The sequence below is a fragment of the Pseudopipra pipra genome, chromosome 2, assembly GCF_036250125.1.
Source record: "Pseudopipra pipra isolate bDixPip1 chromosome 2, bDixPip1.hap1, whole genome shotgun sequence".
NCBI classification, from domain to species: Eukaryota; Metazoa; Chordata; class Aves; order Passeriformes; family Pipridae; genus Pseudopipra; species Pseudopipra pipra.
This window is the reverse complement of record NC_087550.1, coordinates 104,282-126,174: the sequence shown is the minus strand read 5'-3', so window position 1 is coordinate 126,174 and position 21,893 is coordinate 104,282. Positions and strand designations below refer to the sequence as shown.

General features: G+C 56.9%; 2 protein-coding genes across 7 annotated transcripts; both read left to right on the top strand.

Annotated features, from left to right (window-relative positions):
• Positions 1-17: 17 nt before the first annotated feature.
• Positions 18-14,302, top strand: RNF121 (ring finger protein 121). The gene is made up of 9 exons (XM_064642370.1): positions 18-125; positions 5,102-5,139; positions 7,356-7,497; positions 8,896-9,050; positions 9,518-9,625; positions 10,051-10,171; positions 11,249-11,382; positions 12,938-13,039; positions 13,362-14,302. The coding sequence occupies exons 1-9, from the start codon at positions 69-71 to the stop codon at positions 13,480-13,482; spliced, it is 978 nt and encodes a 325-aa protein (XP_064498440.1). The 5' UTR covers positions 18-68; the 3' UTR covers positions 13,483-14,302.
• Positions 14,303-14,447: 145 nt separating this feature from the next.
• IL18BP (interleukin 18 binding protein) lies at positions 14,448-21,880 on the top strand. 6 transcript variants are annotated; one of them, XM_064642416.1, is made up of 6 exons: positions 14,448-15,649; positions 16,287-16,355; positions 16,555-16,620; positions 16,905-17,034; positions 19,769-19,958; positions 21,317-21,880. In XM_064642416.1, exons 1-5 carry the CDS (start codon positions 15,616-15,618, stop codon positions 19,830-19,832), a joined length of 363 nt encoding a protein of 120 aa, XP_064498486.1. In that variant the 5' UTR covers positions 14,448-15,615; the 3' UTR covers positions 19,833-19,958; positions 21,317-21,880. The 6 variants fall into 6 exon arrangements, with proteins under 6 accessions (XP_064498486.1, XP_064498495.1, XP_064498458.1 ...); XM_064642425.1 differs by having other exon boundaries at positions 19,676-19,958; XM_064642388.1 differs by having other exon boundaries at positions 17,154-19,909.
• Positions 21,881-21,893: the final 13 nt, after the last annotated feature.

Here is a 21,893-nt window from a genome sequence, read left to right as displayed (position 1 = left end):
GGCGGCGGCTCGCCCGGTGATTGGCGGACGGCGGCGGAAGGAGCTGGCCGCTGGGGGGGCGGGGCAAGATGGCGGCGGTGCTGGAGGTGGAGGTTGGCGGCCCCGTCGAGCGCGATGTGGAGGAGGTGTGGGGGCTGCGCCGGGCCGGGGGCAGCCGCCGAGGGGAGGGGGAGGCGGCTGCGGGGTCGGCAGCTCCCCCGCGGGGGAGGCCGGAGGGGAGCCGCTCGGGCGCGGGGCCTGGGGGGCGCGGGGGAGCGGAGTCGGGGTGTACGCTGAGGGGTTCTGAGGGTCCCTGGGGTGGGAGAGAGGGAGTCTGGGGCACTCTGAGCTTGTACGGCTTTGGGGCAGGTGGGTGTGGGGAGTGTTAGTGTTGGGGGGGGCTCTGGGGATCCCTGGCGTGGGGGAACACTGAGCGTCCCAGGGTCAGAGGGGCGCTGGGGGCTTCGGGAGGCCCGCGGGGCAGCGGGACAGGGGAGGTCCCGGGGGCAGCAGGGCGGGGATGCAGGCTCGGCTGTTGTTCCCATGCTGGCTTTCAAGCGTTCCTGGGAATGAAAAATTACAAAGCTGGAAACAAGAACTCTATTTGGAAAGCTGGAACTGGGAGCAGGGTGGTGTGTGTGCCACGGGCACCGGCACTGGTGCCCCGGGCTTTGCAGGGGCTCTTCGCCGTCCCCTGTGCTTTGTGCTCAGGAGTTTTCTTTCAACTCGTAGAGAACCAGGAGAATCTGGGTCTGTTCTGTGTGGAGAACGTGGTTCCATCCTGCCTGCACTGTGTGTTACTGTGGGTGACTGCTGGTGCAGTCAGGTACTTTTTGGTGCTTTTCCTCAAGAATAGGTGGTTTCGCTTAAAAATTCTCAGATGCTGGTGGTTATGTTGGAGAAGATTCCTGGCAGGGTCAAGCTGTGGAGATTCCCTGGTGTATGGCTGAACTGTGGGAGCTTGTGCCTCCTCCCCACATCCTTGTGTTGCTGTCAGAGAGCAGGTGCAGTGGGGTGATGGAGATTTGGACCACAAAGCAATCACTGTCGAGTTGCTACTGGTTAATATTTCTAAGATATTTTCTGGTGACTTTGTATGTAAAAATGTGAAAGATCCAAGGTCTCTGATGCTCAGAAGTGAAATTCCCTTTTTCATTCTGTCAGGAAGCTACTTTTGGGGGTGGCAGTGAGGGCGTCAGGAGGGGGCAGCGGGTGAGGGAGCGCATATAGGACCTGTGCTTATCCCTGTGATTCCACACAATCCGTGTCCGTCAGGACAAAACCTGTCTGCTTGTGTTGTCCAGAGGTCCTGGCAGCTCTTTGGGCAGAGCAGGTTGCTGATGAATCACTAATGGTGGGGACCTGAAAGCAGTTTAACATTCCCCTGGAATACAGCCGAGCGTCCTGTGGCTCTGGCTCTGCCTGTGGGGAGCTTGGGCCTTCAACAAACGTTTAGTTTCCAATTATCCAAGTGTTTGATCAGTTGGGACCTTCCTCCTCCCGTTTCCTTGTTCCTGTGCTGTTTTATGAGCAGGAAGAAAGCAGAATTGAGATTCCAAAATCTGTCCAGACTTTCACTAAAGAATGTGCCTCTTCCCAACTTGCCTTGGTTGAACTTGCAGCACTTTGAGATTTATCTTCCCATCATGTCAGGTTGTTCCTAGCGGGTGCTGTGAGACAAAGACTGAGGTTGGGGCTGTAGGAAAGGTGAGATCAGGGCTGGTGGCTGCTCTGGAGCTTTGAACTGAAATCAGCAGCTGCTTATTCTCCATCCTCAAGGCATTCTCCTTGCCTCCTTCACAGATTTAGAGCGTAAGGAGATTAGAGCCGGCTCACAGCAGCCTGTGTGTGCCTGGAGATCCCCCCAGCCCCCTGGGCTCTGAGGAACGGGTGGTTCTGGTTTTGGTGCTGACCCTATCAACAGCCTTTGTGTTTTCCTTGAGGGGGTAATTGCACTGACTGTCCCAATGGTGGGGATCACAGGTTTGTGGAGGCTTTGGGGCATCAGGCCCTTAAAGAAATGGGGAGTGGCACGAGGTTCTTCCAAAGGCCACGTCTGAGGAGATGATTAGCCTTTAGTCCAAGGTATCCAGTTTCTCCCAACACAGAGGAGGTTGGGGTTTTTAAGTGGATCGTGAGTTGCAGAAGGGACAGAGAGCGGAAGAATCATTCTTAATTCCTAATTTTTTTAAAAAAAGCTTTTCTAAGAGCTGTAGTTGGTTGCACACTGGGTCCTGTGTTGATGTGGCAGCTGGAGGAGGCTGCAGCAGCAGTGGGCTGGTGCTCAACACTTGATAGAACTGATCTTTAGCTGCTTCACCCTCGTTGTTCTTGTCTAACTCCCCTGGTAGAGATTTACAAGCAGAGGTTCTTCAGTGTTGTCATCAGAGAGAGGAAGAGACCCAAAAACCCCCCAAGAGACCCAAAAACTGGGTATTAAAATAAGACAACCCCAAACTAAAAATAGAACGAATGCTTGCTGGTGAGCCCAGGTGCTTCCTTCACCATCACTGTTCATTTTTAGCCCCAACCCAAAACTTCTGTGCTAAGAGAGTGTGTAGATCAAGGAGGGGTTAGCTGGAAGATCTGGCTTGGGGGGGCTGCTGTGCCAAGTCCTGTCTGACAGCCATCAGATGCCTCCCAACATCCCTTATGTCATGTCCTGGCCCCCCTTAATAAAGTTATTTCAGGAGCTTTGAGCTCTGGGAAATCTGGTGAAGCTCAGTCCTTGTGACTGAGGCAAAATTGTGTCTGGTGCTGTGGATCCGTGGTTGGCTTGGAAGCACAGCTTGGAGGAACCTCTGTGGAATATCAGCAGGATTTCCACAGGGTTTGGGGCTGCTGGAAGCATTTGGAGATTTGGGGAAGATGCTGAAGGAAAGAGGCTGGGAAGTGTTTCCCAAGGCAGGACTGACTGTGGATGGTGTGGCTGATGGTGTGGTACGGAGGAGTGAGCAGAGCCACTGTACAGGGATAAAAAAATTGGTGTGGTTGGAAGGTGCTTGTCAAACATCCTTATTCAGCAAGGATGGGGCCAGAGCCTGGGGGGAGCAGGGATCTCCTGGGGGGAGGCAGTGGAAGCACCTGTGTGACTCCTGGAGCTTGCAGAGGGATCGACCTACACTGGAGCCAACAAGCGCTTGGGGTTCCTCAGCTTCTCCTGCGTGCAGTGACTAGTTTTTAAATCTCTTTTTTTCCTGTTTGTATCAGAACAGTTGTTCTTGCTCCAAATTGTGTCACAGCAACTGGACTGGCTGTTTTAGGAGCAGAGGCACTCGGGGACTTTGGTCGATACAAACACCCTTCTCGGTGTCGGTGTCAGGTTGTCACCGCCTCCCCACGGGTTCTGACACAAGCCAGCGAGCTCCAACACGGATTTTCGTGGCTCTAGATTTTGCATCTAGGTCCTGAAGTACTCCTCAAGGGCCTCAGGAGCTGAATGTCTCGCAAGTGTTGCTCTGGGGTGAAGCTCAGCAGATGTTCCACATCAGGCAGTCAGATTGCTGCTGTGTGTCTTTCCTGCCTCCTCACCCTGGGGTGTAATTAGGCACCGCAGGGCAGCTGTGTGTGCCCTCAGCCAAGCCCGGCTGCCATGGGAGCTGCTGGCTGGGACACACCTCTGTGCTGGCAGTGGTGCCCCGGGCAGGCGAGGCTGAGGGCTGTGCCATGCCAGGGAGAGCCCTGGGGTAAAGGTTGGAGCCAAGCCCACGGCCCTGTACCCAGTGGGGCAAGGTGGAGCCTGTTCCTGTGTACACATCTCTGCTGTGTGTGCAGGACAGAGTGATATCAAAGTCCTTGCTATGGCTTGTTTCCAGTTTCCATCCCCAATGCCTGGGCAATGCTGGAGTGTTTCCGGCCCCGTGAGGATTTCTAAACCCCGTGTGTACATTCCCAGCCCCAGACGAGCTGCTCTTGGTTTAATCTGAGTTTATGTCTCACCAAGAAAAGGCAACGGGACCCAGAGCAGCGGGATTCCCTCCCTAGTGCTGTGGGTCAGTGTGCTGCCCGGTCTGTGAGACCATGTGGGGACACGATTGGGGCTGGAGGGTCCTCAGCAGTTAGGTGAAGATTTTGTGAAGGTAAAGATTTTGCCTGGAAAAACTGTGGACTCCCTGTCCCTGGAAGTGCTCAAGGCCAGGTTGGATGGGGCTTGGAGCAACCTGTTCTAGTGGAAGGTGTCCCTGCCCGTGGCAGGGGGATAGGAACGAGAGCTTTAAGGTCTTTCTGACACAAACCATTCTGTGATTCTATGATTCTATATAAAGCTCCAAGTGAAAGCTGAAATGCAGTGTCAAAGCTCCCCCCACTCTTCCCCTGTCCCAAAGGGAGAGTATTCACACAAAATCTCACTGGAGAAGATGGATTACATGAGCCCATTGTCAATCATCACTAATAACAGCAGCTCCTGTCACTCTTGGGTTGCTCTTGCCTGTAACGTTTGGGAGGAACTTCCAGCCATCTCAGCAAAGCAAGGCCTAAATCTTTCCTTTTCTGTGATTTTGAAATTTTTTTTAGCACTATTTCGTTGCTGGTGTGCAGATACTGTCCCCTGTCCTGCAGCCTGGTGGGGTTTTGGACTGCATTTGCATTGGCTACACTGGGATGACCATTCTGTGCCCCGAGATGCCAGGCAGGGTTGTGAACATGGGATTTAAACCAACTCTCTGGTAGTGGTGGTGTGGGATAGTGGGCAGAGCCTCAGCTCCAGTAAAATAGGGAAGTGGAGGTGGCAGAGGAGCAGGGGGGTCACTGCTTTCCCTGTGCAGCCTGGGAGGGTGAAGGACAACTCTGGGCTGTGCTGTCACCATGGGCACATCCCGGTTTGTTATTTAAAGTATCTGAATCCAGAGATTCCTTCTTCAAGTTCTCAGAGAGCCATCCTGGAGGTCTCAGGGGATGGCTGTCAGCACGGCTCAGGGTCTCCCCAGGAGATAAAGGAGCTGGGTGCTGTGTTCCTTGTGGTGAACAGGCAGCACAGGCACACAGAGTCCTGCTCGTGTGGGCACAAGCCAGCACCGTGCTGCTCAGGAAGGGGAAGGGAACGAGTTACCCATTCTGTGCTGCTGCTGCTGCTCCCAGACTCCGGTGGCTGATTTCACGGGTGTTTTTCTTGTCTCCCTAGGTTGACCTCTCGCACTTGTCCCCAGAGGAGAGATGGAGGTGAGTGTGCTGGGAGGTGAATCGGTGCGTGCAGCTCGAGCGAGCTCCTGCTCCGGGCCGGAGCGACTGGCAGCACAGCCCGTGTTCACAGGGGGAGAGGACAGGGTCAGCAGCTTTTGCTGAGGGGAAGTATGAACTGTCTTAAAAGGCATGTTTTTTCTTTTAAACTACTTGCTAAATATTAGAATCACAGAATAGTTTAGGTTGGAAAAGCCTTCTGAGACCATCAAGTCCAAGCATTCCCCCAGCACTGCCAAGGCCACCACTCGCCCGTGTCCCCAGGCACCACATCCACACCTCTGTTAAATCCCTCCAGGGATGGGGACTCCCCCACTGCCTTGGGCAGCTGTGCCAGGGCTGGACAATCCTTTCTGTGGAGAAATTTTCCCAAATGTCGAACCTAAACATCCTGTGGCACTATCTGAGGCTGTTTTCTCTTGTTCTGTCACTTGTTCCCTGGAAAAAGAAACCACCCCCCACCTCAATCAACCCTCCTGTCAGGGAGTTGCAGAGAGCCAGAAGGTTCCCCCTGAGCCTCCTTTTCTCCAGGCTGAGCCCCCCCAGCTCCCTCAGCCGCTCCTCATCAATCTTGTGCTCCAGACTCTTCCCCAGCTCTGTTGCCCTTCTCTGGACACCCTCCAGCACCTCAGTGTCTGCCTTGTAGTAAGGGGCCTCAAAAACCCTCCTTTTCCTTAAGCTAAACCAATTTCAGCCAGATGTTTGTTGAAAATCACAGTGAGACTGGTCTCTCGGTATTGCTCCAGTACAGGCTGGGGGTCGACCTGCTGGAAGGTGGAAGGATGCTCTGTGGAGGTCGTGGTCCTGGTGGACAACAAGCTCCCTCTAAGCCAGCAGTGTGCCATGGGGGCCAAGAAGGCCAGTGGTGTCCAGGGGGGCATTGGGAAGAGCATTGCCAGCAGGTTGAGGGAGGTGATCCTACCCCTCTGCAGTGCTGTGTCCAGCTCTGGGCTCCTCAGCACAGCAGGGACAGGGAGTCCTGGGGCAGGTCCAGCAGAGGCTGCAGAGATGCCGAAGGGATGGAGCATCTCTGGGAGCAGGAAAGGCTGAGGGAGCTGGGGCTGTTCAGCCTCCAGAGGAGACACTGAGAAGGGCCCTCCCCAATGTGTGTCAGTGTCTGCAGGGAGGGGGCAGAGGATGGACCAGGCTCTGCTCGGGGGTCCCAGCAATGGGACAAGAGGAACGGGCAGGAACTGATGCCCAGGAAGTTCCACCTGAACAGGAAGAACTTCCCTGTGCAGGTGATCATGCACTGGGATGGATTGCCCAGAGAGGGGGTGGAGTCTCCCTCACTGGAGCTATTCCAGAACTGTCTGGCCACAATCCTGTGCTATGTGCTCTGGGATGACCCTGCTTGAGGAGGGATGTTGGACCAGATGACCCACTGTAGTCCCTTCCAACCCCACCCATTCCCTGATTCTGTGTTAATTTTTAGAGGATGACTTAAAATCAGAGAATTTGGCATATTTATTGCGTTTGGATTTTTTTTCTTCTAATTTGAACCGTATTATCACCTGGAGGCCAAGACATAAGGATGTCACAGCTCTTAATTCCACCTTGCTTTTTGGTCAAACAGCACAAGCTGCAAAGAAACCCCAGGTATCTGGTGAGCATCAGTCTGGAAATCACTTGTTCCAGCATGCTCATGGTGGAGAGAAGCGATTTGCTGGTACTTGGGGGTTTTGTTAGGTGGCAACTGTCCCCCACCCTTGACTCTTGCAGCCTTTCCCTTGCTGGGCAAGAGGGAAAATGGTGTTAGTGGCTCTGAACCTGGGCTGAGAGTTTGGTAATGAGAATTGACACACACTCAGGGGGTCAAACATTGCAGAGTGCTCTAGGAGGACCGTGCTTCATCAGGGAGGTTGGAACAGATGACCCCACCAGTGGTCCCTTCTAACCTTGCCCGTTCTGGGACTGTGAGTTATGTGGACCCTACACTCCATGTTCGTTAGTTCAGGTAGGTCAGTGGGAGTTCTCCACCTCATTCACACCTGGCTGGGCTGGGTGTTGTTCTTGGCTTTCACAGTGTAGAAATGAGCTGGTCCCAGAGCGACCTTTCGTCCTTTCTCCCGTGGATTGTTCACGGCCCCTGACTCCACGATTCCTCTTTGGGCTGTTTTCTGCCTGGTCTTCCCGGCTGTCCCGAGGTGTCTGTCCCCCACTGTGCAGTCTCAGCCGCCTTTTCCTGGCTGTTGCAGGGTGGAGCACGCACGGATGCACGCCAAGCACCGCGGGCACGAGGCCATGCACGCCGAGATGGTCCTCATCCTCATCGCCACGCTGGTGGTGGCACAGCTCCTCTTGGTGCAGTGGAAGCAGCGGCACCCTCGCTCCTACAACGTAAGTGACCCCCCTGCAGCTGTTCCGCCCGAGGCTGGATGTGAGCGTTGGCTGACACCCTCCTTGGGCCAGTGAGAAGTGTGTTCCTGGTTCTCCTATCGTCTGGTGTTGGGATTCCCTTGACTTTCCAGCAGCATGGGGGGATTTTAAGTAGGGGTGAGGATGGGTGGACCTGAAGGCCTCAGGTTTTGCTGGAAGCGATACCAATAACTCCGTGTGACATGGTGCCTTGACACCCGGGATTGACAAACAGATCTCAGGTGTTGTCCAGAGGGAAGCTGCATTTTGTGGGTGCTTCCTTGGAAGCAATGGGAGCTCCTTGCTGCCAGGACCCTGGGTTTGATGGTTCCTGCAGCACTCTGCCGAGCAGACCTGCCACTTGCCAATGCCACCAGCTGGGTGGCTGGGTCTGTTATTTAACTGAACCAACTTCACTCTGACTTCCTTGTCATAACAGTAATGATAATATTATCATAATTGTTTCCTGGGAGCACCTGTAATCCTCTGTGAACTTTGAACCGAACCTGTTTGCCCGTTTCCCTCCAGCGGCACCACGAGAGCTCAGCTGCACAGCTGTAGATCCATTTGGGAATAGGCTGGAGTGCAGAGACAAGCCAAAACCTTCTCTCCTTGTATAATACCTGTCTGTGCTGCAGCGTCAGGTCCCTGGGAAGGCAAAGGTTTATGAAGCTGCCCTACAACAACTGGTTGGGTGGACCATCTCCTGTACCTTACTCTGGAGATGGTTCCTCTGCATTCTCCCTCCAGCTCTATCCTTTGCTACCAGAAATCACCTGACTGCTGCCTCTGACTCCCTCACAAAATCACAGAACCGTTTGGGTTGAAAAAGCCCTCCAAGATCATGGAGTCCAACGAGCACTGCCAAGCCCACTACTAACCCTTGTTCCCAGGTGCCACATCCACATGTCTTTTAAATCCCTCCAGAGATGGTGACTGCACCACTGCCCTGGGCAGCCTGTGCCAGGGTTTGATCACCCTTTCAGGGAAGGAATTTTCCCAATATCCAACCTAAACCTTCCCTGACACAACTTGAGGTCATTTTCTCTTGTCCTGTCCCTTGTTCCCTGAGAGCAGAGCCTGACCCCACCTGCTCCCCCCTCCTGTCGGGGAGTTGCAGAGAGCAAGAAGGTCCCCTCTGAGCCTCCTTCTATCCAGGCTGAGCCCCCCCAGCTCCCTCAGTTGCACCCCATCAGACTCATGCTCTCAGCCGAGCTCTGAGCTGTTTTCTGGGTGCCACAGACCAAACCTCTGCAGTTTCCTGGTGCTTTTCAGGGCCCTTTGATGCAGGCAAGAGAATGGCTGCCACGACTGTCAGGATGTTTCTGATGTCTGAGGAGCAGAGAACCAGCTCCGAGTGCCTTTCCTCTGTTCCTGCAGATGGTGACCCTCTTCCAGATGTGGGTAGTGCCTCTGTATTTCACGATCAAGCTGTACTGGTGGCGGTTCCTGGTGATCTGGGTGCTCTTCTCAGCAGTCACAGCTTTTGTCACCTTCAGGGCAACTCGAAAGCCTCTGGTACAGACAACACCCAGGTTCGTCCGTGTGTTCCTGAGGAAACTTCTCAGCCCCAGAGTAACCATTACAAGGAGTTTTTTCCAGTTTCCCTGCCACAGATGACTGTGTTATGCTTTGCATCCTGGGAGCCTGGTGTGAAGGACTTTAGTGGCTGCTGGCAGCCAGCCCAATGCACCTGGTACCCGGGTGGGTGGTGGAAAGGTGGATTCCACGTGGGCTGGTAGCCTCACCCAGGGCATTCCCGGTGTGCAGCATGCTTCCTTATGGCCTTCAGAGATCCTGAGGTTTCTAGTTTGGAAGTCAAGACTGTGAGCAGCCCATGGCAGGTTGAATTAGGAATGTAAACCTCTTGCCCATGTGTAGGGGTAGGCGATGTGTCTGCAGAAACACTGTGGGTTTGAGAAATAAAACTCTTTGGGTGATTGGCACAGTTTCACTCAGGAAAAAATGAAATTGTTAAATTCTTTGTTTTAATTCTTTACAGGCTGGTTTATAAATGGTTTCTACTAATATACAAGATCAGCTATGCAACTGGGATCGTGGGGTACATGGCTGTCATGTTTACACTCTTTGGTCTTAACTTATTATTCAGGTGAGTGAATCTTTCCCACTCCTGGGGCAATGGGGTCTAACATGCCACTGATTAATGGCACCAAAGAGACTACTGGGGTGTCCTTTTGCTCCTGAGAGGATCGTGGGTGAGGTGCTGGTACCTGAACTGGTCCAGGTGGCTGAAGAGCCCTTTTTCCAGCTCAGCTGTCGGCAGCTCCCTCAGCTCTGTGGTGTCCAGTCCGGGGGCAGCAGTGGGATTTTCTTTGCTATACTGATGAAGCTGTACCTGCAAGAAGCAGCCAGCCCAGAGGTGGTGGCAGAGGAGTCTAGTCCAAGCCAGCTTCATGTTTAGAGAGGTTGACCACTTCTCTGGAATATTCTCTAGAATTGTATGTTCTCTGGAATATGATAAGAGCGGCTTTGCCCTCAAAAAAACCTCTTGATGGTTGGGCTTTTCTGTCGTAGAATCAAACCGGAAGATGCAATGGACTTTGGCATCTCCCTCCTCTTCTACGGTCTTTACTACGGAGTGCTGGAGCGGGACTTTGCCGAGATGTGTGCGGATTACATGGCCTCCACCATTGGGGTGAGTTCACCAGGGGCTGTCCCCCAGGCCAGAGTCATCCCCATATCGGGGGGCCTGAAACATGTTGGTCCCAGCAGCAGCTCTGGCCTCCCTCCAATGGGAAAGTGCATCAAACTTCCCCCTCAAGGAAGGGGCCCTGGCTATAACGTAGCAAGAGTTGCTCTGAGAGCCTTCCTGAAGAGCGAAGCCTCTGCTGGGTCCCCTCAGCCCCAGAAGGACAAGAAGTACTTCCCCAGGAGTGCGCTGTGGCACTGGCACAGGTTGTTCAGAGACTTTTGCTGTCCCTGTGGACAGAGGGCTTGGTGGCCCAAAATCTGTAGCCCACTCGTGTGATATCAAAATAACCCAATCCACTTAGAATATGTGACATAAGACAGCAGTGAAGTAGGTCATATTTCTTCTTTTCAGCAGCTATTTAGGATCTTGGACTTTGTCTTTCCTCCTCCTCTTCCTTTCTGAGCTTTCTGCTGCTGCTTCTCGAGGTTCTGCTCCAGCCTCTCACGGGCCACACTGCAACACCTTGGCACAGCTCAGGTCTCTCTGAGATCCCTGGGGCTCTGTCAGATGCTCAGAGCAAAAATGTGCCAGGACTCTGAGGGAGGCATGTTTTTGCTGATGATACTAAACCAGGAGAGGCTGTGGCCTCTTAGGAGTGAGAGCTGGGCAGACGAGAGAGCTGGGCAAGCTTCAGCCATGTGAAATTTAGCAGGGCAAGTGCCAAGATTCTCCTCCTGGGGTGGCATAATCCTGGATATAGGTACAAATTTGAAGACAAGAGCCTGGAGAGAGTCCCGTGGAAAGGGATTAGGGAGCTGGGGTTGACAGCAAGTCCCTCAGCATGGGAAGGGGGCGTGTGGGGCTGGGATGTGATGGGCCACTGCATCACTGAGCAGCTCCCTGTCCTGTTGTAGTTGTTTCCCGCAGCCGGACCTGTAACAGGGTTTTTAAGCCCCCAAGGCCGAGGCGACTCCCGGGGTGCTGCCCCCAGCCCTCCTTAGAGCTTAGCCGTGCCACCGCGGGCGTGGGACACGTGCCCTCCCGCTGTCACCGCTCTCCCTCTGCTCTGCCCTCGCTCAGTTCTACAGCGCCTCGGGAATGCCCACCAAGCACCTCTCCGACAGCGTCTGCGCCGTCTGTGGCCAGCAGATCTTTGTGGACGTCAACGAGGAGGGGATCATCGAGAACACCTACCGCCTCTCCTGCAACCACGTGTATCCTTCTCCGTGGGTGCCAGCCCCTCGCCTCGCTGGCCCCACGCTGGGGTGGGCAGCAGGGAGCTCCTGCCCCACGGCTTCTCCCACAGTGGGTGAAGAAATGCCCGTCCTGGGACTTGGGGCTGTCTGGCTGAATTTGCATGTGATCCATGGCTGCATCCTCACTGACTCAGCATCCATGAAATCACTTGGTTGCCACCTCCATGTGCATCACAAGTGGTTATTTCCTCTTTCTTTCCCTCCCCAGCTCCCTCTGCTCGGCCATGGAGCTGCACCTCACTTTCCACCTGCCTTTGCCAAATCCGCTGTGTCCTATCTGCCTGGCAGTGGCAGCTCTGATGGTCTGAGGTTGGGACGTGTCCTGCTCTGTGCCATGCTGGCCCCTCATCGGAGAGCCAGTGCAGTGGGTCCTGTCTGAGTCTCCATAAGGAAAAATCGTGGGAAACACTGCTGGCCTCCCTCTGAAAACAGCCCCCAGGTCCAGCACTGCTGGTCACTGCCTGCTCTGATCACAGCCTGGCAGCTTCCTCCTTTCCCAGAACTCCTCCAGGGTTTCCAGGACCCTGGAGTCACTCAACCCTTCCCATCAGCTGATTGATGTGAAGTGGGTTTCAAAACTGGAAGTCCTGGTAGTTGCTCAGCCCCAGCTGAGACAGGTCAGGGTTTTTTCTCTGTGGTGACTCAGCCTGGAAGTGAAATGTCCTCTGGCACCGCGTGCATTACTGCCTGCAAGGTGGTTTCCAAACTGGGCCTAGGCAAAGGTCATGCTGGCAAAACTCATGGCCTAAATTTAACTGTTAGGAACTGCTTGTGAGATTTATGGCTGACTTGTGCAGAGTCTGGGACTATGGCAGCACGGGGTTGTGTGGTTGTCAGAGACACTGGCCTATGCTCCTGGTGGTCCTCTGGGGTGAGGGCTGGCTGGGCACCCTTGGATCTATGGCTCCAGGGCTGACAAGGGAGTGACTGCTGTTGCTGACTCACTGGCATTCCCCCTTGGTTTGAGCAGCAGAGATATTCTGGGGGAAGTTTGTTTGCTCAGTGACACCCTTTGTGTGTGGCAAGTGGGCTGCAGCCACCTCGTGTTTCCCTGTAACTTCCCCAGGCAGTGCTCAGTTGTGCACGTCCTTGTGACGGAGCACAGCAGTAAGTCAGATCCTGGGAGAAATTCCATAAATATGTTGTCAATCCCCAAGAAGCCTTTGAAGGAGGCTTCCAAAATGCACACAGCTCACAGAGCTCTCCCAGACTGTCTGAACCTTCCCAATGTTGGGCACCATCAGTGAAGGGTTTCAGTCTCCCCTGTGCCCATGCATTGGTCAGGCCATCATTCTGCCTCCCTGGTCCCATCCTGCTGCCCCGTGAGCCCCTTCTGCTGTCCCTGGAAGCTGCTGCACCTTCTAGGAAAGGTCTGTGGTTGTGCAATGCACCATCCTCATGCAGTGGGATGTTTCCTTGGCCTGGGGGGATTTTCTTAGGCTTGGTGGTTCCCTCCACGCTCAGTCATGTGTGCCCCTCTTCCTCTAGTTCCCCTTAACCTGCCACTCCCCAGGTTTCATGAGTTCTGCATCCGTGGCTGGTGCATTGTTGGGAAGAAGCAGACGTGTCCATACTGCAAAGAGAAGGTGGATCTCAAGAGGATGTTCAGTAATCCGTATCCTTTCTTCCGCTGGGAGCCAGCACTGTGGGAAGGAGAGCAGTGGGTAGAGCACATAAGGGGTGAGGGGCTCATCTTACCCTGGGTAAGCCACTGCAGCCCATGACAGTGGCAGAGACCCTGCAAAACCCAAGGCAAGCCTGGCCACAGCTTTCCCTCTGCGGGGACCCATGTCTGTCCTTCCCTGGGTGCCGGTGTCCGTCCCTCCCTGGGCACCTGTGTTCTCTGTCCCTGCTTTGGGGCACCTTTGGGTGGCTCCTGGGTGGGCCGTGCTCCTCTCACCCATCTCCCCATGGCTCTTTAACTCCTTCCTGCCCAGCTGGGAGAGGCCTCACGTAATGTATGGGCAGCTGCTGGACTGGCTGCGCTACCTGGTGGCCTGGCAGCCGGTGATCATCGGACTGGTCCAGGGAATCAACTACATCCTGGGGCTGGAGTAAGCGCAGGCGGTGGGGAGCCGCAGAGCCACGAGAGGACGCGTGCCCAGGGCCGGGGACAGTTGCCACCGGGGATGCTGGCTTTGCTCCATCGCCTCTCAGGACCTCGGCCACCCCTGAGGACAGCAGCACTGGGGCCCCTCCTGCCAGAGCTGAGGGAGGATTTTTTTAAAAAGCAATTATTTTAATGAGCGTATTTAAAACTTTCTATTGCAGCTGAAAAGAGACACTCGTCCCCTTTCCCTGCCCCTCTCGGGTCCTTCGCAGCACCCCGCTGGGCTGAGCTTTGGGCTGGGGGCTGTTCTCCAGCTCCCTCCTGCCGCTCTGCCAGGGGAGGCCATGGGGAGAAGGGCCGAGGCTTTGCCGGCTCCGACGCTGGCACCCCGGAGCAGCCTTGCTGGCAGCGAGGATGGGATATGGGGGCTGCAGAGGAGAGGCTGGAGCCCAGTGCCCTGACAGAGGGGACAGAGGGATGCCTGGCAACCCCAGGCTGCTGGGTCCCCTTCTGGGTGCCATGGGTGTGCCGGGAGGAACCAAGCTGCTCACTGGCAGGGTGATGGTGGGCTCTGTCTCGGGGAACCCTTTTATATGCTCCCAAATTTTCTATGTTTCTCCCTGAAGGCCAGCGTTGTCCCCTGGCTGTTCGGGGTTGTCAGCCAGGGCACGGAGTGGGACCGGTGCTGTTCCTCTCTCTGCGCCCTTTTGGGTGACGGTGACGGTACATCAAGAGCAGCCCAGGAGCGGGTGCCCCTGCCCCAGGACACAGGGGCCTCCTCGCTGGGTGTTGCTCTTCCTGGCACTGGAATAAAAGGGATGGAGCGAAGGTTGGGCTGGTGCTGGCATTTCCTTGCCCCGGCATTGCACCATGGCATCCTCCTGGCCATGCCGGTGGGGGCCGTGCCGCAGTCCTGCTGGTGTGAGGGGCCTCAGGCTCATCTTTTGGCACTGGGTGGGGGCAAAGTCCCCCGAGGGCCAGTGGTGGTATTTTGGCATGCAGATACTTGAGCCATATCGTCTGAGGAGACTGGGGTCTGGTGAGGGGCTATGAGGCAGCTCCTGGCTCGGGGGATTTGGGAAGTGGCCGCAGCAGTGGTGTGGCTGTGGGCACCACGTGGGCTGTGTGCCCCCCCTCCCCAGGGAACCCCAGCGCCCTGCTGCGTCATTTGGGTTTTCTTTTGGGGGAAACCACATTGCAGTGTCGTGCCAAACACCGAAATAAGAGTCCTGGAAATGGAGACGTGGCGCTGGGTTTTTCTTGATCGTCTTCCCTGCTCCAGGGTGAGGCCATGGTTCCTCCTTTCGGCTCTCCCAGGGGGACAGATATCGTGTGGATGGCAAACAAGCACCTGTGGCACCCAGAGCTCAGCTGGTTGGTGTTGGTGGGAGCAGGGGGGTGGCAGAGGAGCACAGGGCACTGGGTGCTGCCATGAGAGTGGCCTCTGGCCCGTCACTGCCCACTGGACATCCATGGGTGCTGTGGGGAGGCTGTGGCTGCTGACCTCATCCCAGCAGGAGGACAGGGACGTGTTGCACTTGGCAGGTCCCCAAGATAAACATTCCTGTTCCCGCCACCTTTCTGCCCTGCTGGGAACAGGGATAACGAAACTCGCTGGGAAATTAGGGACTTTTTACCAGGCAGTGCCAGGGCCTGCAGCTCAGGTGGCTGTGCCTGCACTGGCTCCTGGCCTTGAGGGTGCTGGGGAATGGGACTGGTGGGTTGTTGAAACTGTGTCTGCTGCCAAGGGGCTGGCTCAAGGGATGAGGGGGCTCTGCTGTGGGACAGGGGAGAGGGTCCTGGTCCTGCCCTTGCTCAGGCTTCCCACAGCCAAGCACCAGTGTGAAGCCTGGGTTGGGTCCTGGGGGGTTCCTCTGTGCTAAGCTGTTGTCCTGCCCCAGGTGGGACACCCGGGGGTCAGCAGGCAGGGCTCCCTTCACCCGCTGTGCATGCTCAGTCCCCTGGGGGCTTAACCCACCTCCCTCTCCTCTTGTGCAGACCCTGCCTTGCCCCTGACCCCAGAGTGTCAGGGGGCAAACCAGCACGTCCCAGAGTCCTGTGACGCCCCTTGGCTCAGCCAGTGCCCCACGCGATGGACACGGGGGCCCAACCGAGCCCCGCTCCTTCATCCCTGGGGGCCCATGGATGCTCGCCCAGGAGCGGGTGGGACACACGGTGTGCTGATCACTGGCTTGCCTGAGGGACGTTCGCCCCAGGTGTAGGGGACATGGAGCATAGGGGGCGTGGAGTGCTGGGGACAGCGGGCACGTTCTGGGAACTAGGGGACATGGGGGCACGGGCCCTCTGGACACGCAGCGGGGCCGGTGCGGGTCCCGGTACCGCGGCATCGCGGCACGTCGGCGGGGCCGTGCCGGGGGCGGCTCGCGGTGAGTCACGGCGCTGCCGCTCGCCCCGCCCCGGGGCCGCCCCATAAAGCGGGGCCGCCCCATAAAGCGGGGCCGCCCCATAAAGCGCCGCCGCCGCGAGCGCCGCCGCCCCATGGCTGAGCCACGGCCTGCCCGTACGGAGGGGACGGGGGGACAGCCCTGGGGGGCACCAGCCGCCATCTGAGGGACCCCGGGAGGGGGATGCCGGGGGGAACGGGACCATCCCAGGCTCATGGCATGCTGGGGAGGCGCTGGGTGGATCATGGTTAACTGGGGAGATGCGAGGGGACGAGCCCAGGGGTTGCTGGGGGGGAGATGCTGGAGGGACCGTGACCAGCTGGGAGGATGCTGAGGGGACGGAACCATCCCAGGCTCGTGGGGAGCATCCCAGCATGTCCAGCACTGAGCTCCATCTCTGCCTGCAGGGCCCCTGGGACTCCCTGCCTGCCTCCTCCTGCTTCTGCCCTGCTGGGCCCTGGCTGCTCTCTGTGCAGGTAGGTGGGGGTTTCTGGGCGAGCCGGGGAGGCCAGCTCACCTCTGGGCTCTGTGCCCCTCGGGGGGCCTGTGCAGGGTTCTGGGGGTGAGGAGCGCTTTCATGCCTCTATGGCACCCTGCCCTCTCACCCACCCCAGAGATGTGGGGTCTCAGAGGGTCGCTCTTGACCTCCTGCCTTACTCCACTCTGCTCCCCCAGGTGCCATGGCCCTGCAGCTCCCCACCATCACCATCCTGCGGATGCCGGCAGAGGCCCCCCGTCCAGGTGAGAGACCCCTGGGGCCATGGCAGGGATGGCCTAGGGATGGGGAAGCTGCAGTGAGCCCCCCAGTTGGGGGAGGCACAGTGGGGTCAGCTCCTGCACCAGCACCCGGCACACACACAGGGTGCATCTTCCACCCACAGCCAGGATTTTGGGTTGCTGATGAGGTGGGGGGACATTCTCCATTGTTGAGGGGTGCGGAGGGGCTGTGACTGTGGCCAGCCTGAACGGGGGGGCAGTGGGGACCCTTGCAGCCCCCCTGATCCCCACGTCCCCTCTGGCTGCAGGCGAGAGCGTGACGGTGTCATGCGAGGCGACAAGTGGGCTCCCAGAGCTGACGCTGCTCTACTGGCTGGGGAACGGCTCCTTTGTGGAGAGCCTGTACCCAGACGGGGCTGTGCACGAGGGGACAGTGCAGTGAGTACGGGGACGGGGGACGTGGGGGGGCAGAGGCAGCGGGGTGGCCCCGTTTGGGGCAGGGCCCCTGGATCTGCCAGCCCGGGGTGGGCACTGATGGGTCCCCCCTGGGTCTGCAGAGAGGAGCTGCGGGGCTCGGGGGCGGCCCTGCGCCGTGACCTGCACTTCAGCTCCTTCAACACCCAGCACCTGCTCACCAACTTCACCTGCGTGGTGCTCAGTCCTCTCGGTGTGGACACCAGGGAGGTGCGATGGCCCCAGCCAGCACCAGCCCATGTCACTGCCGAGAGTGGGGGGCTGGGCTGACACCAGGGGGCAACTCGTGAGGGGTGAGCGCCCCGCAGTGAGGGTCCCTGCTCCAACAGCCCCCAACCGTGCGCGTGTGACACCTCCATGGAGGCCCATCTCTGTGACCTGCTGTGGGGACCACATGGCCCCACATGTGCCAGCCCGCTGAGCCTGGGGCTTCTGGTGCCTGGGCCGACCCCAGCCTCGCCTGTAGCTGGCTATGGGACCCCAGGGTTTATTAAAGTACATCGAGGCTGCCCTGTTGTCACCTGCATCCTGGGGATGGTGCTGCCCATGAGTGCACAGGGCACCTGTGGGATGAGGAGGGAGGGAGAGGAAGTGGCCCTGGTGCCCACAAAGGGCAGGATCCATTTCTGACCCCCTCCCTGCCTGGTGAAGTGCTGGAAAACCATGGTCAGTCCCAGTTCTGCCCAGGGAATGCCTGGCCCTATGGCTGTGCCCTGCCCCAGAGGAGGAGGGTACGTGGGGAAGCCCTGGGGTGCAGGGACCCCGGGGAGATAGGCCCATCCCATTCCCCTCTGCACCTGGGGGAAGCTGGGGCTGTACCCCAGCATGGCATTGCTGAGCCCCACGTCCTGTTCCATGGGGCAGCCCCCCTAACCATGTTGTCCTGGCAGGGCTCCTGCTCTTGGTACTGGGGCTGGGGTCGCTGGTGCCAGCCCCCTCCCTGCTACCTTGTGGGGGCTGTGACCCCCCTGGGCTGTGGGACAGCCTGGACCCCTCGAGCAAGACTGAGCTGCAGGCATTGCACTGCAGCACAGGATGTGGGAGGGATAGAGGGGGCTGAAGAAGCCCCCAGCTGCAGCCCCCATGAGCTGCCCTCAGTCCAGGGAACCACAGGAGACTCCTGGGGACACCCCTATCCCACAGCTACTCTTAGGAGCCAGGAGAAGGTGAGCAGCAGAGCAGCCCCCTGGGCAGGGACCTGCCCAATACAGCCCTGCTGCACCCCCAAGCCCTGTTGATGCCAGGCCCCATCCCTGGGACAGCCCCTCACAGACCCCACACTCAGCTGCATCCTTACACCCATCCTGATGTCTTCTCGATGGGGTCGAGGTCCCACCAGTGTTGGGGGCTGTCAGTGGCCGGGCCCTGGCCAGCAGATGCTCTGCAGAGGGCAGAGCCCCCGAGGGAAGCCCACAGATGCTGAGGTGCTGTGGACAGGGAAGCAACTGGTTACTCTGCGAGTGCCTGGGGAGGTGGGGCAGCAGGAGCAGGGCCAGCTCAGGGAGGGTGGTGGGGCTTGGGAGGTGGCTGTGGAGAGAGGCAGGGCAGGCTGGGGGAAAGCACCCCCTGCTCCATCCCTGGCCAGAGCCCCTCCTTGGCACATGTCCCAGCACCAACCCAGACCCCAGTGCTGGCACCAGCTGAGACCTGCCCTGCTGTGTCACCCACCGGGAGCAACCCCCTTGGGATCCCAGCCAGAAGTGTGTCCTGAGCCTCGTGGGTGCGGGTCAGGGTGCTCCTGACCGGGGGTGTGGTGCTTGCACCAATCCCTCTCTCATGCTGCTGAGGACACAGTAGGCTGTGGCTCAGATCAGCAGCAACATCTCTCCCAGGGAACCCCTGTGTCTGCACAGCACGGCACGGAACACTTGGAGGATCAGAGACAAAGGGGGGACCATGGGGGTGGCAGCCCACAGCTGGGCCCCCAGCCTCACTTCCAAGCCAGAGTGAACCCCCAAAACATCATCACTCATCTGGCTGAGCCACCTCTGGCTGCTCCTGTGACAGCCTTGGCCGTGCTCACCTGTCACCCCACACACTGGCAGGGTTCCTGTCCCTTGGGAGCAGGGTCCATGTCCCTCGGGAGCAGGGTTCCTGTCCCTTGGGAGCAGGGTCCACGTCCCTCAGGAGCAGGGTCCATGTGCCTCAGGAGCAGGGTCCACATCCCTCAGGAGCAGGGTCCACGTCCCTCGGGAACAGGATCCTCCCCAGACGAGAGGCCCTATCAGCCAGTGGGGAGATGGACAACAGCCAAACGTGGGGGGATACCCGTGGGTGATGAGGGGTCGGGGGATGAGAGTTGGAGGTGCTGGGGACATGGAAGGGTCTTGCACCTTCCTGGGATGGCACACAGAGGATTTACTGTAGTGGGGGGAGTGTGAGTGGGCAAGTGGCACTGCCCCTGGTTGGGGGCAGGAATCCAGCTGGGGGGACCCTGGTAAGAGGAAGGAGACACTGTCCTCTTGGGGAGCCCTGGGACTAGGGGAGAGCTCCGGTGTGAGGAGAGAGCCTGGCCAGGGCAGCCCTGGAGGCCAAGGAGGAAGGGAAAGCAAAACCACAAAGCTTCTGTGCTCACTTTACTGTAAATTAGTCTTGTTCCCATTAGTGGCTGCTTCTGCTTACTGTGACCTGTGGATGTGTCCACGTGGGAGCAAGAAACCCCAAGGTGTCTGTGGCCATGGATATGTCTGTGCTGCAGCAGGAGCATCTCTGAAGGGAACGTGGCCCAAGGACAAGACCACGCTGGAGAAGGTACATCTTGAAGCATCCGTGGCTGTGCAGGAAGTCATGCTGGAGCACCCTGAAGTGTGTGACCATGGATAAACCCACAGCAGAGCAGGTACACCCCTGGAAGGACTGCAGCCATGGAGAAGGCCACACTGGAGCAGGTATATGTCCCATCCCTGGAAGTGTTCAGTGTTGGATGGAGCTTGGAGTGGGAGGTATCCCTGCCCATGGCACGGGGTTGGAACAAGATGACTTAAAGGTCCCTCCCAACCCAAACCATTCTGTGATTCTATGATTTTGTGAACATTTGTGGACATCTTCTGGGCATTTTATGGACATTTCACAGGAGTGGTCCACAGACAAAGGGAATGATATCTGTGTATGATAGCAAAGGGTGGTGGTGGGTATTGGATAGTGTGGGACCTGAGCAGGATGTACATGGCATAGAATAAGAGGTGGAGAATGTGCTGCATTGGGCAGGGAGGAAGAGTTCCATTTCTTCCCTGACTGTGTTTTGGATTTGTGCTGGAGGGAGCATTGATAACCCCTGGATGTTTCAGTCAGTGCTGAGCATCTTTGCTGCTCCTCACGCTGCCCCAGCAGCAGAATGTTGGGGTTTTTGATCGTGGGTTGGTTTGGCTGACACCAAGCGTGCTGGTAACATCCCTGTCTCTGAGGGGAATAGGATCTTTGCACAGGAGTTAGCAGGGCATGTTGGGTGAGAGTTAAACTGGATTTGAAGGGGGGAGGGGATAAAATCAGGTCACTGGAGATAATCCTGGGGGTGACACGCCAGTGTTGAGGGACTGTGTGCTAGCGAGGTCCTTCAGTCTGCCATCTCAGTAGAGGTAGGGAATGGAGATCCATGCAACAGCAAGGATGAAAGTGTTACTGATGTGCTAGAAACCATGGAAGCTCCTGAGAATGGTCACTCAGGAACTGGAGCTTCTCTCCCCAAAAAGGCATTGGGATCAATAACCCCCCTGAAGTGCATCTGCCCCAATGCCCACAGCATGGGCAGCAAACAGAAGGACCTGGAAGCCACGGTGCAACAGGAAAACTGTGGCATAGTTGCCATCATGGGGACGTGGTGGGATGACTGGCACAACTGGAGTGGTGCAATGGATGGTGGTGAATTCAGAAGGGACAGGCAAGAACTGGGAGGTGGTGGGGTAGCCCTGTAATTTAACATATTCAGTAGTGGGAGGCCTGGCGATCTGCTAAGAGGGTGATGGGACATCTTTAAGTCTGTCTGGTTTGGCCAGGAGGAGCTGTTAGGGGATGGACAGTTCTGACTGTGAGAGCACTCTACAAGGAGGTGTTTGAAGTTAAGACTCATCAGACTAATTCAGTAAACACTTTCTTAAAGACCAAAGTAAATGTGAAACAACTGTTTTAGAAAGCCTTGTTAGAATTTTTTTAATATATTGTAAGCTGAGAATTGAAATCTGCAGGTAAATTTTGTTTTAAGGTTGTGCCTCACACAGAAAAAGACATAACCATGTACTTCCCATTGCAGAAGAACCTGAGGCTCCCACAGAATCGCTCTGGTTAGACGGCAGCTCGGGAGATCTTCAGTCCAACCCCCTGCTAGCAGGACCACCTCTGGGATCAGAGGAGGCAGCTCAGCATTTTCTACAGCTGGGTCCTAAAAATCTCTCAAGGATGGAGCCTGCACACCTTCATTAGGCAACCTGCTCCACTGCCTGCCTGATGTCACAGGGCAACTTTTTTCCACGTATTAACCTCATCCTCCCTTGTCCAGGCTGTGTGCCCGGTTCCCCCCCACTTTTCTCACAGTCACATGTACCCCTGCCCACTTTGGTGGCTCTCCACCAGACCATTTCAGTTGATCTGTATTTTCCCAGGGAAGGGCCTGTCATCCAGCACATGCTGGATGTGTGGACACCTGCAGTTTCCCCAAATTGGGGAGCTTGACTTCATCTTTTGTGATGATGGCAAACTGCTCACGTGTCCAGAAATTCAAGCACGCAGCAGTAACCAGGGTTTGTTGGGAAGAAACCATGAGATTAATAAATCCTTGGGCTTTCTAACAGAGCAAATTAAAATCTCAGTTACTTTTGCCACTGTAGTGT